The sequence below is a fragment of the Chrysochloris asiatica genome, unplaced genomic scaffold, assembly GCF_000296735.1.
Source record: "Chrysochloris asiatica unplaced genomic scaffold, ChrAsi1.0 scaffold00075, whole genome shotgun sequence".
Lineage (NCBI taxonomy): Eukaryota > Metazoa > Chordata > Mammalia > Afrosoricida > Chrysochloridae > Chrysochloris > Chrysochloris asiatica.
In genome coordinates, this window is record NW_006408593.1 from 12,791,676 (window position 1) to 12,808,462 (window position 16,787).

A 16,787-nucleotide genomic window follows, 5' to 3' on the forward strand; every position below is an offset into this window, starting at 1 on the left:
ATGATGGATGGTAGATGAATGGATGGTGGATGGGTGGATGGATGGATGAATGGATGGATGGATGGGTAGATGGGTGGTGGATAGATGGATGGGTAAATGGAGGACGGATCATGGATGGATAGATGATGGATGGACAAAGGATGGATTGTAGATGGTGGATGAACAGATGACATATTAGGATGGATGGAGGATGGATTGTGGATTGTGGATGGATAGATGATGGATGGATGGTGGATGGATGAATAGATTAATGACTGATGTATGTATGTATGATGGATGGTAGATGAATGGATGGTGGATGGGTAGATGGATGGAGAACGGATGGATGGATGGATAGATAGATGGATAGATGGATGGATGATGGATGGATGGATTGGATAGATGGTGGATGAGTGGTGGATAGATGGGTGATAGATGGGTGGATGGGTGATGGATGGATGAATGGACTGGATGGATGGATGGTGGTTGGATGGGTGATGGATAGATGAATGATGAATGGATAGATGGATGGGTGATGGATGATGGATAGATGGATAGTGGATGGTGGATGGATAGATGGTGGATGGGTGGATGGTTGGATGGGATTTGTGAACTCCTGAAACTGCAGGCAAATGTGTATTTCTGGGGAGAGGAATCAGTTTTCACCAGATTCACAACTGAATTCCCTCCAAATGCTAAGGTAATAAGATGCAGATTTCCTGCAGAAGCCAAGGGGCAATGTAGCAGCTCTATACCTCACAGAAAGGTACACTCCAAGCCCAGGGCTTCCATCTCTCCAGGTTATTCTGCAAGTTCAGAAAAGAGGAGTCTTTCCCAAGGAAGACCTGAAGACCTAGCCCCATCCTCTCAGGCCCCTTTGGAGCACACTGAGAAGGATTTCTCATGCAGACCCTGGGTAAGAGCTTGTGGAACATTTTAGTGCAATCAGTTCTTCACTGTTGCAATTCAAAGTTTCCCAATTTGGAGCATTCTGACTGAATTACACAGGAAAGAGAGAAACTCCACCCAACGGGGCTCCCCAGCACACAGCCCCCCTTCTTCATGTAGAGGCATGGGTAGGAAGAAAGGGTAAAGTTAAATCAAGGGTTCTCCTTCAGGGATGATTTTGCTCCCCATGAGACAGCTGACATTTTTTGGAGGTCATGGCAGGTGGTACTGACAGGCAAATCAAGGATGTTGCTAAACATCCTACAATGCGCAGGACAGTCCCACAACCAAAAATTATTGGTTCTAGATGTCAACAGTGCCGAAGTTGAAAACATGCTGCTAGCCACACACAGAAGAGTGTGGGAGATACAACAAAGGGAGTTGGAAGTGAAGGAGGTAACATGAATAGAGAAGAAGAAATGGGGAATTGAAAGGAGGAAATAAAAGCATTAAACTAGGAGCAGACAAAGCTGGGTTACATTGACTAGCCTCAGTTTTGTCATTTGCAAAAAAAGCTAAAAGTGTTGGCACACCAAAGATGTTCAATGAATAAAGGCCAGGAGAGTGGAAGAGTAGGGGTAGACAGTCCAGAAACAGAGGACCCTAGGTCCATCAAGAGAGGAACACACAAGCAGAATATGGGACCTTATCCAGAGAAGCAGCAGCGCCAGTGATGGAGGCAGAGATGGGGGCATGGAGAGGGGGAGCTGGCTGGGGACTCTAGATTCATGGACTAAGAAGAGAAGGACTAAGAGCTGGTGGCCAGGAGCCAATTTACAGAATGTGCCCTTTGGAGATGTAAATTATTATATATGCCTGAGTGAGGTTTTTTTGTCTGTGTGTTTTTTAAAAAGCTAAAGTGGACAGAGAGAAATACTGTTAACTGATGGTACATGGAGGGGATTATAATCAATGTAATGAAACAAGGTATATGATTAGTTGAATGTAAAACTGATGATATGCCCTGTAAACTTTCACTCAATCCACAATAAAAACCTTAAATTAAAAAAAAAAAAAAAAATGTAGGAGGGTCCCAGTCCTTCCACATCCTCGCCAGCAAAAAAAAAAAAAAAAAAAAGAGTAGGGGTAGATAAGGAGTATAGAAGGTAAGTTTTCCCCAAATGTTTTGATTTTAAGAAGCTGAGCACAGGCCTTGGGAGAGCAAGGAGAATCAGAGTACCCTGGAGCTGCCTGCAAATGAAAAGGATCCTGAAGTCAAGAGGACCTGGCTTTTTAGGGCCCACCCCCATTTCTGGCTGAGCGATAAGAGGAATCCTGATTTCAACACGCAGGCTTCAGGAACAAAGCATTCCATCGGAGGGGCATGAGTTAGTTGCAGGCAGCAGGAAGAGTCGTACTTCCTGTGTGTCCAGAGCAGCAGCATCTGAACGCCAGCATGGTGAAGGGCAGGCAGCCATGGGCAAGTCAGCCCTTGACTTGAGTGTCCACACAAAAAGTCAGCTCTTCTGGACAATAGAGGATCAAAGGAGGCAATTCTCTGGTCCCCAGAAGTTGGAATTTTGCCCTTTCACTCAACATGATCATAAAGGGCAGCTTTAACCGTTGTTAAAGAAAAGAATGGAAAGAAATGTCTGTGGGTAGCAGTGCATAGTCTTCATTTGAAGAGATTTTGCGTTAGAATACTCATTCAGTGATGCTTGTTGTGTGCCGTGGAGTCGGTTCCGACTCATAGTGACCCTGTACAGGGTTTCCGAGGCTGAAAATCTTTATGGGAGCAGAACGCCTCATCTTTCTCCCGCGCAACAGCTGGTAGTTTCCAACTGCTGACCTTGCGGCTTGCAGCCCAATTTGTAACCACTACGCTACCAGAGACCAGAGACGCTTAGGGCCATGGAAGTCTTTTGCCAGCCACACTGCAAGTTCCCTAGGCCCTCAGGGGCTTGGGTCCTAGCCTCTTGACAAGATACAATTCAATCATAGAAAAATCTCTCTTCAAACTGTTCTGATCAGCCAGGAACCCAGCTTTTGATACATGTTACCATTTGGTAGGTTTGAACCTATACAGAGTGGCTATGAGTAGGAAAAGGAGCTCTGGTAGTGTAGTGGTTACAAGTCTGGCTGCTAACCTCAAGGTCGGCAGTTCGAAACTACCAGTTGTTCCGCAGGAGAAAGATGACGCTTTCTGATCCCATAAAGATTTACAGCCTCAGAAACCCTATGCAAGGTTGCTATGAGTCGGAAGTGACTCTGCAGCACTTAACTATCACCACCATGAACAGGAACAGACTCAACAGCACCTCATAACAAGGTAAAGCAGAGAAGCAGAAAAGCTCCTTTGATGTAACCTTTATTATTATTATTCAAAAAATGTTAACCACAATTTCATTGGGGTAAAATATAACCAAGAAATGTTCACTTTGCCCATTTTTTTCAGTGTACAATTCAGTGACATTAATTGAGGGATAGATAATTTCTCTCCATTATCACCAGTTTCTGAACATTTTTTATCGCGCCGGAACAGAACCTCAGAACCCCTGAAGCAGCTACTCCCCTCCCTTCCCTCTTGACCCTTCTGGCAGTCCTCTGGTCTGCTTTTTTTTTTAAGTTTTTATTGTGAATTGAGTGATAGTTTACATGGGAGAACATCAGGTTTACACTCATTGTTTCATTGCAATGATTACAATCTCCACACATCATCATTCAACAGTATTTGCTTCTATTCCCTCTGTTTTTTAGGGGGCATGTACACAAAACACACTCAGGAATAGATAACTTAGATGTTAACTTTGATCCAGGAAGGAACAGAGCTCTGATACAAATAATTATACTTTGCAGTTTCTGTTTATAAACTATACTTACATAGTATTTGCAGTCTGATGTAATCATTACAATTATCTTGAGTAGTTACCATTGTATAGGGTTTCCAAGGTCTCTGAGAGCAGCTAATGGGTTTGAACTGCTGACCTGGCAGTTGCCAGTCCAGTGCTTGTCCCACAGAGCTGCTTATCCGAGCCTATTTAATGGCATGGTTACCTGCTTTGGCCATGGTCACCAAGTAAGAGAGTCAGATGAGAGCTACAATCTGACCCTTAGACCAGTATTTTCACAGAGTGCTCTCAGAATCTGGACATTCAGTAAGATTCCCAGGTGACAATGATGCAACCCATTGAATGCTCAACTAGAAGTGACCTGCACCTGTCACTTGGAGGCACATGTGATGGACAGTGATGACAGATAGATACAGAGCAGCTTTTTCAAGCTGAACCAGAGATGAGAAGACTTAAGGTGTGCCCTATGAATGTTCTAGAGTGTGGTAGCTACCCCAGTATGGAAGAGATTACAGTGAGAAAGGGAGGAATCAAAGAAGGAATGACCTCTCTCCTTCCGTCCACTGGTGGCAATGGTAAGGACATAAATCTTATTTAATAAGGATAAGTTATTTGAAGTGACATGACCCTCAGCTATATCCAGGCCAGTCATGGGCCAATAGAACTCAGCTCCTTGGGTAGCCTTGACAGTAGGCATCTCTCAGTAAAGGGGATGTCCATGTAGCAAGACACAACAGGCATAAATGAAAGGTTTGGCAGCAAGGAGCCATATAGAAATGGTCCCAACCTCATCTAAAAGATACCTGGATGCATCTGCTAAGATCTGGGTGTCTATAAATAGCCGCTATTTGGACAGGACAGAGCCTGCTTAGGAAGCATTAATACCAATACAAAAAAAAAAAAAAAAAAAGAACTGGGGTGGGGCAGCAGCAGGAAACCAGGAGGTGAATCCTTTGCTGATGCTGCCTTACCCAGTCCCACTTGGCCTCTGGACAAGGTAATCCCCCTTCTCTAAATTCCAGATGTCCTCTGTACCTACTCCTTAACCACTGTGGGGCCACTGTTCACTTATTAGGCCAGAAGCATCTTGGCAGCTGGATTAGTGTGATAAATAGCTTTGTATTCACAGTACAAAAACCCAACACAAATGCTAAGATACAGCCACTGGTCTCTTCATATCTGGTGCAAAGGAGAGGGAAGGACACCAAAGACTCAAGGGAAAAAGTAATCCACAGGACGTATGGCTCTCAAGTTCACAACCTTTTCTAACCTAAGACCAGAAGAAACAGATGTGCCTGGGTACTATAACTGACTGACTGTTTTAACCAGGAACACGACAGTAGGTCCCATTAGAATAGATGAGAAAGGTAGACCAAAACTCAACTTTCTAAAAAAAAAAAGAAGGCCAGACTTAACTAGACTGAGAGAGACTAAAGGAGCCCCCCAAGACTTTCACCTTCAGATACCCTTTCACAACTTGGAACTCAGTGGTCTCTTTGCATCCGAATAATAGATTGGCTTATAAAAGAAACCATATCACCCATGAATTCCATGCTCCTTTAAACTAATCAACTCTATGAGCCCCAACAGTCAACATTTACCCAGAGACAAATGAGAAGCTAGGGGGAGGAAAGCTAGATGAATATAAACAGAACACAAAAGAATGGAAATAATGGGCATGTTGACACATTGTGGAAAACCTAACCAATGTCATGAAACAAGTTATATAAAAATTGTTACATGGTAACCTAATTTGCTATGTAAACTTTCACTTAAAACATAATAAAACATTAATAATGAGAGGAACCCTCAATGAAATGGATTGATACAATGGTTGCAATAATGGGCCCACACCAACCACAGGTCATGAAGATGGAAGAGAACTGGACAACATTTTATGCCATTATATGTAAGGTCGTCATGAGTCAGAGTCTACTTGATGGCAATGAACAAAACTCAATGCTTAGTATATTACTGTTAGGTGCTGTTGAGTCCATCAGCCCATCTTCAACTCATAGCGACCCCATGTGACAGTGTAGAACTGCCTCATAGTTGTTTGGGGTTTTTTATAAGACTGTTATCTTTTACAGGATCAGATCACCAGATCTTTCTCTTGGAAGTCACAGAGTGGGTTCAAACTGCCAGCCTTGTGGTTAGCAGCCAAGTGCTTAACCAATGTTAACACCAAGGGCTGTGCTGTTAAGTACCAAGTCCTAGGGTGACACTGTGGGTTCATGTGCCAGACTGCAAAGCCATTTGAACTGCAAGGTCAGCGGTTCAAACTCACCAGCTGCTCCTCGGAAACCCTATACAGGGTCACTATGGGTTGGAACCAGCTCAATGGCACTTCACAACAACAACAACAATCTGCTACATATGTTAATACATGTTTGTTGAATGAAAATGTAATAAATGAATGATACATTCTTCTAGAGTCTTATGAAAATTGGGAGTCAAATAGAAAGAGGTGTCCAGTATATGAAATAAAAATGGTTATTTCCTATCTATCCAGGACTCAAGAGAACAGGCATCTTCTTTTTAAGGTGGATTTCTAGTCCTGTCCAGGTTAAATTCATTCTCTTCTGCTACAAGAGTTCCTTTCATTCTCTGTACTATGAAGCTATCATACTAAACTGTGTGACTCTACCAACTTCTGCCCTGTGGTCCCTCTTATTTCCCTAACTCTAAGAGGGCAGCTTTACATGGTTGGTTTGAAAATCTACCTGGTGAAGTCTTTTACTAATAGTTTCTCTCCAATGAGACATTATCAGACACATCATTACTGGTCTCAGCAAGTACAGCCCTTCATTGACACTCTTACAAGCAGAAAAGATGTTCTTAATGGCCAGTCTCCAAAGTTATGACGCAGAGAACATAATGTTAAGTATGTGGGAACAAAATTTCTTGGGCCTAAATCCTGACTCCCCTAGTTCCTGACTGTCTAACCCCAGGTGCATTATTTCTTTTATCCCTTAGTCTCTCATCAGGAAAATTGTGATAAGAGCCCCTATATTATATTAGGAGTCCTAGTGTGGCACTGGATCGCGAGGTCGGTTTGAACCACAAAGTCAGTGGTTCAAATTCACCAGCCACTCCTCAGACACTCTGTATGGGGTCACTATGAGTTGGAACCAACTGAACAGCACTTAAAAAGAACAACCTACATAAGAATTAAAGCAGTTAATTTATAAAAAGCACATAGCAAGAGTTTTTGGCACATACTACCCAAAAATCTACTGCTGTTCAATTGATTCCGACAGTTAGGGACCAAATGTTGTTCTCATTGTTAGATGCCGTCGAGTCTTCTCGGGCTCATAGCAACTCCGTCCACAACAGAACGAAACACTGCCTGGTCTGTGCCATCCTCACAATTGTTGTTACGCTTGAGCCCATTGCTGAGTCACTGAGTCAATTCAACTCACTGGGGTCTTCCTTCACTTTACCAAGCATGACATCCTTCTCCAGGGACTGGTCTCTCCTGATAGGTCCAAGGTTTGAGAGTTTAAGTCTGGCCAACCTGGTTTCTAAGGAACATTCTGGCAGTACTTCTTCCAACATAGATTTGTTTGTTCTTTTTTGGCAGACCATGGTACTTTTAATATTCTCTTCCAACACCTTAACTCAAATACATTGAATTCTTCTATAGTCTTCCTTATTCACTGTCCAACTTTCACATGAATATGCGGTTATTGGAGTTACCATGGTTTGGGTCAGATGTACCTTAGTCCTCATGTTATCTGTGCTCTTCAACACTTTAAAGAGGTCTTGGTCTTGTACAGCAGCTTTGCCAAATGCAACCATACAGGACAGAGTAAAATTGCCCAGAGAGTTTCCAATATCTACAGAACAGATTGCAACATCTTTCTCCTGTGGAGGGGCTAGTAGGTTTGAACCATCAGCCTTTTTGTTCACAGCTAAGCATTTTAACCACTGCACCACCAGGGCTCCTGGCACATACTAAGTGCTCAATAAATGATGGCCTTTGCTATCACTATCACTCCAGAATTGTCTTATCCCTGCTGCCTCACAAGTCAGATCTTCTATTTTGAAGGTTAGAGTCCTGGGGTAGCATGGTAGGATAAAGCACTGTATAGCCGACCGCTGGTTGATGGTTCAAACTCACGAGTTGCTCCTCAGAAAACCTTACACAAGTTTGCTATGAGTTGGAACCGACCCGACAGCACTTAGGAACAACAGTGTTTTCAGGCTTGAGATGTTTAAAATCCAACTGCATGGCAAATAATAGTGCCATGCTTGTGAAAAATCATAGAAATGACCTGTTAAGTTGTTGGCATGAATAATCATAGGGAACAGTGGGCAAGAGAATGGTGACAGCAGTCTTGCTTTATTGCATTCTCTGGGAAGTACTTAAGACACCTGCTTCCTTTATCTCCACCTAATTCATCTTCAACTAATGGAGTCCTGATGTGGTGCTGTGGGATAAAGCAGTGGACCGCAAGGTCAGCTTGAACTACAAGGTTAGTGGTTCAAACTCCCCAGCCACTCCTTGGAAACCCTATACTGGGTGGCTATGAGTTGGAAATTACTCGAAGGCAATTAACAACAACAATTCCTAGTAAGACTAGGACTCTTGGTGTGGTGCCATATGATAAGCATTGGACTCTGAACCACAAGGTTGGTGGTTCAAACCCACCAGCTGCTCCTCAGAAACCTTGTTCAGAGTTGCTATGAGTCAGAACCGACTTGACCACACTTAACAATTTCTAATAGGCCAGTATAGAAGAGAGACGTCAGAAACTACAATATATGGCAATTCAGAAATTGATTCATTTTCTCTTTTTATAAAATAGGGATCATCAGAGTACGTGGCTCATAGGCTTGCTGGGAGGTTTACATGAATATATATGAAATGCATAGTGAACTAAGGAGCTCTGGTAGCATAGTGGATTACAAGCTGGGTTGCTAACAGCAACATCAGTAGTTTGAATCTACTGATCGCTCAGTGGGAGAAACTGGAGAATTTCTGCTCCTCTAAAGATTTATAGCCTCAGAAACCCTATACACAGTCACTATGAGCCAGTGGCACACAACCACTATGGCCACGCGCCCCCCAAGTGAACTGCTATTATTATTATTATAGACACTCTTCTCTTCATCTGGAGGTGTCCTCTCAATGGAGTAATGTAGCCAGAATACCAGGATGTCTCCAACAGGTCCTTAAAATTCTACTAACCTCCTTAGGAGCGCCATCAACAGATTCCACAACTCCAACAGAGCTTGCGTCTGGCAGTGCTCTGTAAGACAGCTCAAAATATCACTTTCACCTCCTGCTACATCTCAAAATACAAGACCCACAAAGTAACATGTGGCTTCAGGAAGTTACACACCTCATCTCCCTTTCTGGGGGCCTTTTTAAACCTCTCTCCATCAAAAAGCACCTGGAAAATAATTCCTTAGGGATTGGGAAGCCTGAAAAGATACCTGAAAACAGAGAGAAGAGACATCAACCCAAGATGAAATAGAGGTGCTCCCAGCCCTAGTTTTCTGGGACAGCCTGAATTTCAAATACTCTGTTCTGAGAGGTGATATGGGTTGGGGATTAATGGATCAGGTTCAAAATCTGGCTCTGTTATACTCTCTAGTCTTGTGACAATAAACCACGGGAGTCTCAGTTCCCCATCTACAAAACAGGAACCTAACAATACCTTCATACGGATATCTCTTGAGGAGTAAATATACTAGTGCAAACTAAACACTATCATGTTGTTGTTGTTGTTAAGTGCCACCGAGTCAGTTCCAACTCATAGCGACCCTGTATAGGATTTTCGATGAGCGGTTGGTGAGTTTGAACAGCCGCCCTTGTGTTTCAAACTGACCTTGTGGTCCAGTGTATTATTCTATAGTGCCACACCAGGACTCCTGGAGCTGGGAATAGTGCAAAGCACTCAAAAAGGTAAAAGTACATGTATAATTTTTAGACCACATGTCCCAGTCTGGAGTGCAAAAATGGTCACCCAGATTATTTCCAGAAGAACAGAAATTCTCATTTGGGTAGATACATTTTAGAGGCCTTCACTTTTACTGCTTTTCTGAGCCTGTGGCTAGAACTGCTTTATTAAATTGCCTGGGGTGGGGCTGGGGCTAGGGGTGAGGCGAAAGAAGAGCAAAGAGCTCCTTTTCTTCTTGGCTAGGTTTATAGATGAGAGTACAACCTGGTGTCTCCCTGTGATTTCTATAAGGCTGCAGGCAAGCCAACAGAGAAGCTCTCTCTGCCCTCACCCATGCCCCAAAGATGGTGGCACTCATGTCCACAAGGCTGGGACCATCAGAGAGAACACTTCCCTATCCCTGCCCCACAGGCCTGGCATGAAGTAGAGCTGCTGAGCTTGGAGAGATCACTAGAGGAACTTACAACCTCACAGAGTCTTTATTTTCTTGTGCTAACCGGGTGTCTCTCCCAACACACTGTTCTATACCTGCCTGGGCCTACACCCCAGAGAGAGGGAGGGTGGTCCCCTTCCCCCAGAAAGGCACTGCCCAGAGCCTGGAGCTCTGAGACCCCAGCAAACCTCCGAGACCCCAGCAAACCTCCGGTGATAAATTATGTAGCAGTACCTTTGTGTTGCTGCCTCTAAGCCAGATGGGAGGTTTGCTTCCAGTCTTTTGTTTCCGGCTTTGCGCATAGCTCTGATCCTCAGAGCAGCACAGAGGTGAGGGGGAACTCCCCTTGGCCCAAGTCAGGGCTTGTAGCAGAGTCCCAGCCAAGCTCTCCCCAGCTGGGTCTCCAGCAGCACCCTTCTCCTCCTCTCCTCACAGGAGAGCTTTGAAAGTGCCATCACAAATGGGGAGTGGACAAGGATGGAAATGCCAGTGTGCAGTGAAACCCGAAGTTTGCTCGGGTAAGAGGTACCCCAAGGGCATCCAGAATGTTTGCTTCTTGCTAAATCAAAACTGCAGAACAGAAAATGGAGTCAAAGGATCTCCGGGAAGCCAGAGAACCAGCTGCTCTGAAAGACTTTTCTTGGTAACCGTCAACTTTCTGAGGCACCAAAAAAATCCCATTATTGGCACCAACTCAAAAGGAAAAAAACAAAGTAACAACTGGGGTCAAACTGGGGTGGAAGAGCTGGGGGCTAGGGGCAAGTCAGGAGCTCCAGACCTACATCAATTATAGCTGCACACTGACGGTAAATCCAGATTGAAGACAGAGGTCCTGAGGGAAGAAGGCTATGCAACAGCCCAATCCCCAAATTGAAGCTCTGTGGCCTGACTCCGGACTCAGGTCAGTGTGAGGGAGAGCTTGAAATTCCAAACTGTTCTAGCTACAAGAGACCTCAGCCAACACTTCTCACCCTGGGTCAGGGTAATCTCTGGGTGAAAAGTTGCCAGGTGGCGTCCTTGACCACTTGCTGATCATACTACATTTAACAGGAAAGCCCCATCTCCTAGGCCATCACCCTGGAGAACTAAGGGGGAGCACACTCCCCTAAACTTCCTTCATAGCTTATTGGGTACTTTTCGGGAAGTGCAGATAGCAGGGAACCATGCTTAGGTGGAGAAGGGGCATCTCTAATCTCCTTATGCAACCTTATTACCAAGCAGCTAACATGTAGGGAGGTTTGTGGTAATACAGTAATTGTCAAGCTCTGGGCTGAATAATTTGAATGTACTCTTATCTCATTTAAAGTCCCTGTGTGGTGCCAATGGTTTGGGGTAGTAGGATAAGCAGTAGACAGCAAGATTGGTTTGAACTGCAAAATCAGGGTTCAAACTCACTAGCTGCTCCTCAGAAACCCTATACAGGGTTGCTATGAGTTGGAACTGACTCAATGACGCTTAACAACAACAACAACAATTAACAGAAAGGTTAACAGCTTGAACCTATCCAGTGGCACTATGAAAGAAAAACTTGGTGATCTGCTTTTATAAAGATCCCAAATAAACCAGCCCAAAAAACCTTCTGCCCTTGAGCTGATTCTGACACATAGAACCCTATATAGGGTTTCCAATACTGTCAATCTTTAAGGAAGCAGACAGCCTCATCCTTCTCCTGCAGAGCAGCGGGTGGGTTGGAACCACCAACCTTGTAGTTAGCAGTCCCGTGATTATCCTAGAGTGCCAGCAGTCCTGCTCTGTAACATATGTAATCACCGTGTGTCAGAAATCAACTGGAGAGCAACATGTTTGGGGTTTTTGGTTGTTTGTTTATTTTGGTTCATATCTTAATTTGGAGTTCTTGGATGGTACAGATGGTTAGGTTCTTAGCTATTAACCAAATGGTTAGGTTCTTAGCTACTAACCAAATAAATGGTCTGAGTCCTGGTGTGGCAATGTAGGGTAAGCACTGGACCACAAGATTGTTTTGAACCACAAGATGGTAGTTCAAATCCACCAGATGCTCCTTGGAAACTCTATACAGGGTCACTATGAGTCAGAACTAACTCTATGTCACTTAACAACAACCACTACCACCAAGGTTGGCAGTTCAATCCCATCCAGATGCATTTGGAAGAAAGGTCTAGTGATCTGCTTTCAAAAGATCACACACTCCTATGGATCAAAGTTCCACTCTGCAACACATGAGGTCACCACGAGTCAGAACAGACTGAACTGCAATGGATTTATTATCTCATTAAATTTATTATCTCATTTCATCTTCACAATAATCTTACGTGATAAGAATTCTTATGTGATTCGTGAGTTGCCTGTTGATAGATTAGAACCCTAAAGTTCAGGGAGAAATGTTTTGCACCATACCAGTGTCAAAGCCAAGATTCAAACCCAGGTCTTTATTCACTGATCTAGGCACAAAGTGATTAGATTAGTGCTTAATAAATGTGTTTGCTGAATGAATGAACAAATGAATGGGTGCAGAGCCCAAGTTAGGGAATGCTCTGAATGTACTAGGGAGAGAAACCCTGACCCGGGCAGCTCTAAGCTGGAGGGAGAGTGGCAAGCAGAGGCATTCATCAGAGTTATTTATAGGACTGCACTAGGGCTCTGCCAGCCAACCAGTCAGCAGGAAGACTTCTCTGGGACACTGAATCTCACCAGACTGAGAAGGACTTCCATTGCTGAAAATGAGATGGCAATTCTGGCAGCCTGGAGCCCAGATGCCCTATACCCAGGCAACTGTGACAAAACTTGTGGCTAAGACATGTTAAGGAATGCAGAGAGACCATGGCTGAAATAGGCTAACAGACCTAGACGAAAGAATTGTCTCATAATTAAGAGATGTGCTCAGTCATACAAAAGACAAGGCGATGGGGATTTTCCAGACAAGAGTTTGTCAAATTAATCCCTGAAATTGTTCCTATTCAGGAAGTCCTTTGTATCAATCTTCTCCACAAGAAGCAGCAATATAACCAATGCCTCCCATTTTCCTCCGTTTTAGGGCTCAAGATTAGTAGACAGTCAGCAAAGAACTGTAAAACTCCCTGTCCTCTGTGACCTTCTGTGTTCTTTGCTGACCCAGAAGATGGACACGCCCAATGTGCTCTGCATCAGACATGGCCAGACTTGATTCCCCTGCACCTGTCATTCTTAATATTATGTGCCGGTCCCAAAGATGTTATCTGATATCCAACAGGGGACAGAGAGGAAATCCAAAATCAGTGACAAGCTAAGCATCTTTCATAAGTCCAATAAGATCAGGGACAAGGTCATCCAAGCACCATGACAACCACGACAACAGTGAGATGGAAAGGAGACCAGTGTCAGCTCCACTCTTTTGCCCTTCTCTTTAGATAAAGCCTTTTACCTACCTAAGCACTCCTGGCACAATGTTCAACTTTTCACTTACCTGGAAGAGACCTCCTGGACAAACAAGATTTCTACTCTTCAAAGTGGTTATGATGAGCAATCAAGGTTCCCTCCACAATCCTTAAGGGTGGAGTGTTATGTAAGCTCAGATCAAACCCATAAGCTCTAAGAAATGCCCAATGAATGAATAGTATTCAAATAAGCTCCTTACACTTTAGTTTCTTAAATTCACTTCTGGCTGAATCATCTACTACTATACTTATCATAATCATCTTTTCCCTGAGTCACCACGTCAGGGATCTTTGGGGTGGTATTTTTGTTTATGCTGGTTTTAAGTCTTGCAACTGTTCAGTCTCACTAGGGACCTATGATGCTGTCCCTCCCAGCCTAGGAGGATAGAAAGATGTTAAAATCTTCATGCCACACAAGCACACAGAAAGCACCCCATGTTTAGAAGTTTCTCTTAAAACATTTTCTTTCCCATGAAAAGGAGCCCAAAAGAGTTACCAAGAACTTTTCATCCTTTTGTGGGTGTGTGTGTGAAATATTAAATATGCACAAATCTCTACGGGGGTGGGGGGTTGAGCCTCTCAGCCTCTCAGCCTTAGTCTCTTTGTGATTGTTGGGTATACAGTTTTGACAGCATTAAAACAATAAAAATCCTCTAGGCCAATCTCTGCTATTCATAAGGTTTTCAGTGACTAAATACTCGGAAGTAGTTCATCATTCCTTCTTCCTAGTCTGTCTTTGTCTGGAAGCTCATCTGAAACCTGTCCACCATGGGTGACCCTATTGGTATTTAAAATACCAGGGGCATAGCTTCCAGAATCACAGCAACTCACAAGCCACCACAGTACAACAAACTGACGGACAAGAAGACAGTAGAAAAATGGACACATTTGAGTTATGGTGTTGGAGGAGAATACTGAAAGTGCCATGGGCTGCCAAAAGAACCAACAGATCTGTGTTGGAAGAAGTACAGCCAGAGTGCTCCTTGGAGGCCAGGACTGCGAACCTTCGACTCTCATACTTCGGACATATTGTCAGGAGGGACCAGTCACTGGAGAAGGATATCATGTTTCGGAAGGCAGAGGGTCAGATAAAAAGAGGAAGACCCCCCAATGAGATGTATTGGCAAAGTGGCAGCATCGTGGCAACAATAGTGAGGTTGGCTCAGGATCGGGCAGTGTTCCCTTCTACTGTGCATAGGGTCGCTATGAGTTGGTACCGACTCGATGGCACCTAACAACAACAACAACAGGTCAATCTCAGCCTGGTATTTTGCAGCTTCCCTTTTACTCAGGGCAGAAGGCCACAATCTCCTGCCTTTGTTGGTATCCGTTTTAGTCCCGCTTTTTTTTTTTTTTCGTCCCCGCCCCCCCACCCCAGTACTGTGCCGTTTCCCTTGATCTTTTTCAAAACTTCCTCCAGGTGGCGGACAGGAAAAGTTCTACCGCTTTCCTCAGCAGCTAGAAGGGGGAACCCCCAAAAAACACAGCTGTCCCTTTAAGGGGCCCATGTGGTGGGAAGAGCAGCAACATTCCTACCCCAGTAGGGCTGCTGTCCCGACACGCCACAGAGGCTACAAATAACCTTCTAGGAGAGAGCCGGGCGGGGGGGAGCCCAGTGCAGAGAGGAACGTGGGGCGGCTAGGCTGCAACGCCGCGAGAAAGAGCTTGATCGGCGCTACAGAAGATATTGGAGAAAACCATTTAAAACCCAAAGGTAGTTTAAAGAACAGATACAAAGAACTCTGTCTTAGATTTGAGAGGCAAATCAGCCATTAAAACAAGTGCCCATCTTCGCTCCGAGCCAGGCAAATCCCCAAATCTGCACTATTTCCACACGAGCTTCCCCACATGAAAAGAAAGAATCCATGCAAAGCCAGAGTCTCCCAGCCCCTCCATTCCAAACCTCACCCGCAGCTCTGGGCTGGGAGGAGAGCGGGTCGATTCTGCTCTCCTCCCACTTTGACTAACAGAGAGTGCAGGGGGCTGGCGTTCAAAGACCAAAGTTCTTTGATCTGCGGGCACAAGCTAGAGGCAGCTTAAATCACCGGGTGCACCCACGGTCCTACCCGGCTGCGGAGAAAACAGATTCCGCTGGAGCCCTAATCACACACACCAGTTGCGAACCGGCACCAAAAAAGTGATTAATAAGGAGCAGATGAAGCTGCAACCGTCTGCCAGCCATTCAACTCTCCTGAGGGCCAAGGCCTCATCGCGCGGGCCGGACGGCAGCTTTCAGAGGCTTGGTGCTCCCCCCGCCCCCAGGACGCATCTTCGGGAGCCTTCCAGCAGTTTCTTCCCAGTGTCCGTCTTCAACCCCTTTCCCTACCTCGTTTCCCCTCCTCCCCCGGGGAGGATCCACGGCAGGAAGCTGATTGGACGCAGCAAGGAGAGGGAACCCAAAACATTAGTAAGGGGAGATGCTGCAAGTAAGTGGTGTCCCAAAGACCCTAGGAAGGAGGAATTGTTCCCAAAGTGGAGGAGTGTTCAAGTAATCAAATTCCCCTGGGGCCTGTCTCCCCAAGATCCCCCAACCCCGCCAGGAGAACTAGTTAAACAGTGTATGGATGTAACCACCATCCTCCCCACCCTCCTTTCTTCGCACACGTTCACTTGCACACCGAGACCCTGGAGTAACCCAAAAGGGAGGCAGCCCCGGGCTCTTCAAAGAGTACCAAGAGCAGGCGAGTGAGTGCTTCGATCTTATCCCAATCCCGGCCACTGCAAAGGAGGGCAGCAATCCCTGGAGCGCCGAGTCCGGCCCAGACCCTAGCCGGCGACAGTGCCTCCACTATTGCCCTCTCTCAAACTTAAGGAGCTGGGGGAGACCCGGGTCCTCTCCCCAACACGCATCTCGGGGCTACTGGTGGAGACAAGGGGTCTCAGGCCCCTGCCCGCGCCGACCCGCCCCCGGGTGGTGAGTCCCGCAGCAGCCAGACCCACACACAAACTTTTTCCGCGGGCCAGCCGGCGCGGACGCAACGCCGCCGCTTACCGTGTGCGCAGAGCAGGGCGCCAAGCAGCAGCGCGCCCCACGGCCACCTCATGGTGCGGAGGACGCCGCCGGCGCTCCCAGCCTGCCGGGGTCCGGCTGGCTCCTGCGGGACCGCGCGGCGGAGGGAATCGGCCCAGGGTCCCCAGGGGAAAACGTCCCGGCTCTACGGCGACCAGCACGCCTTGCAAGTCCTCTCCAGCCGCTGCTGCTTCCAGTGCTGCCGCAGTCGAAGCCGCCCCGCCAGGGGACCGAGAGGGGGTGTCCCGGGCCCGGCCGCCCCGCCCCCAGCGCCGCAGCCCCCACCACCGCCACCGTGCCTGGTCCCGCCCCCAGCGCCGGCCCAGC

General features: G+C 45.9%; 1 protein-coding gene across 1 annotated transcript in view; it reads right to left on the reverse strand.

The window, feature by feature from the left end:
• Positions 1-16,787, reverse strand: part of LRP4 (low density lipoprotein receptor-related protein 4) — a 72,407-nt gene that overhangs the window by 51,613 nt on the left and 4,007 nt on the right. Inside the window, exon 2 of the mRNA XM_006865129.1 lies at positions 16,443-16,605. Within this exon, the coding sequence (XP_006865191.1) occupies positions 16,443-16,605 (163 nt within the window). The remainder of the gene's footprint in view (positions 1-16,442; positions 16,606-16,787) is intronic.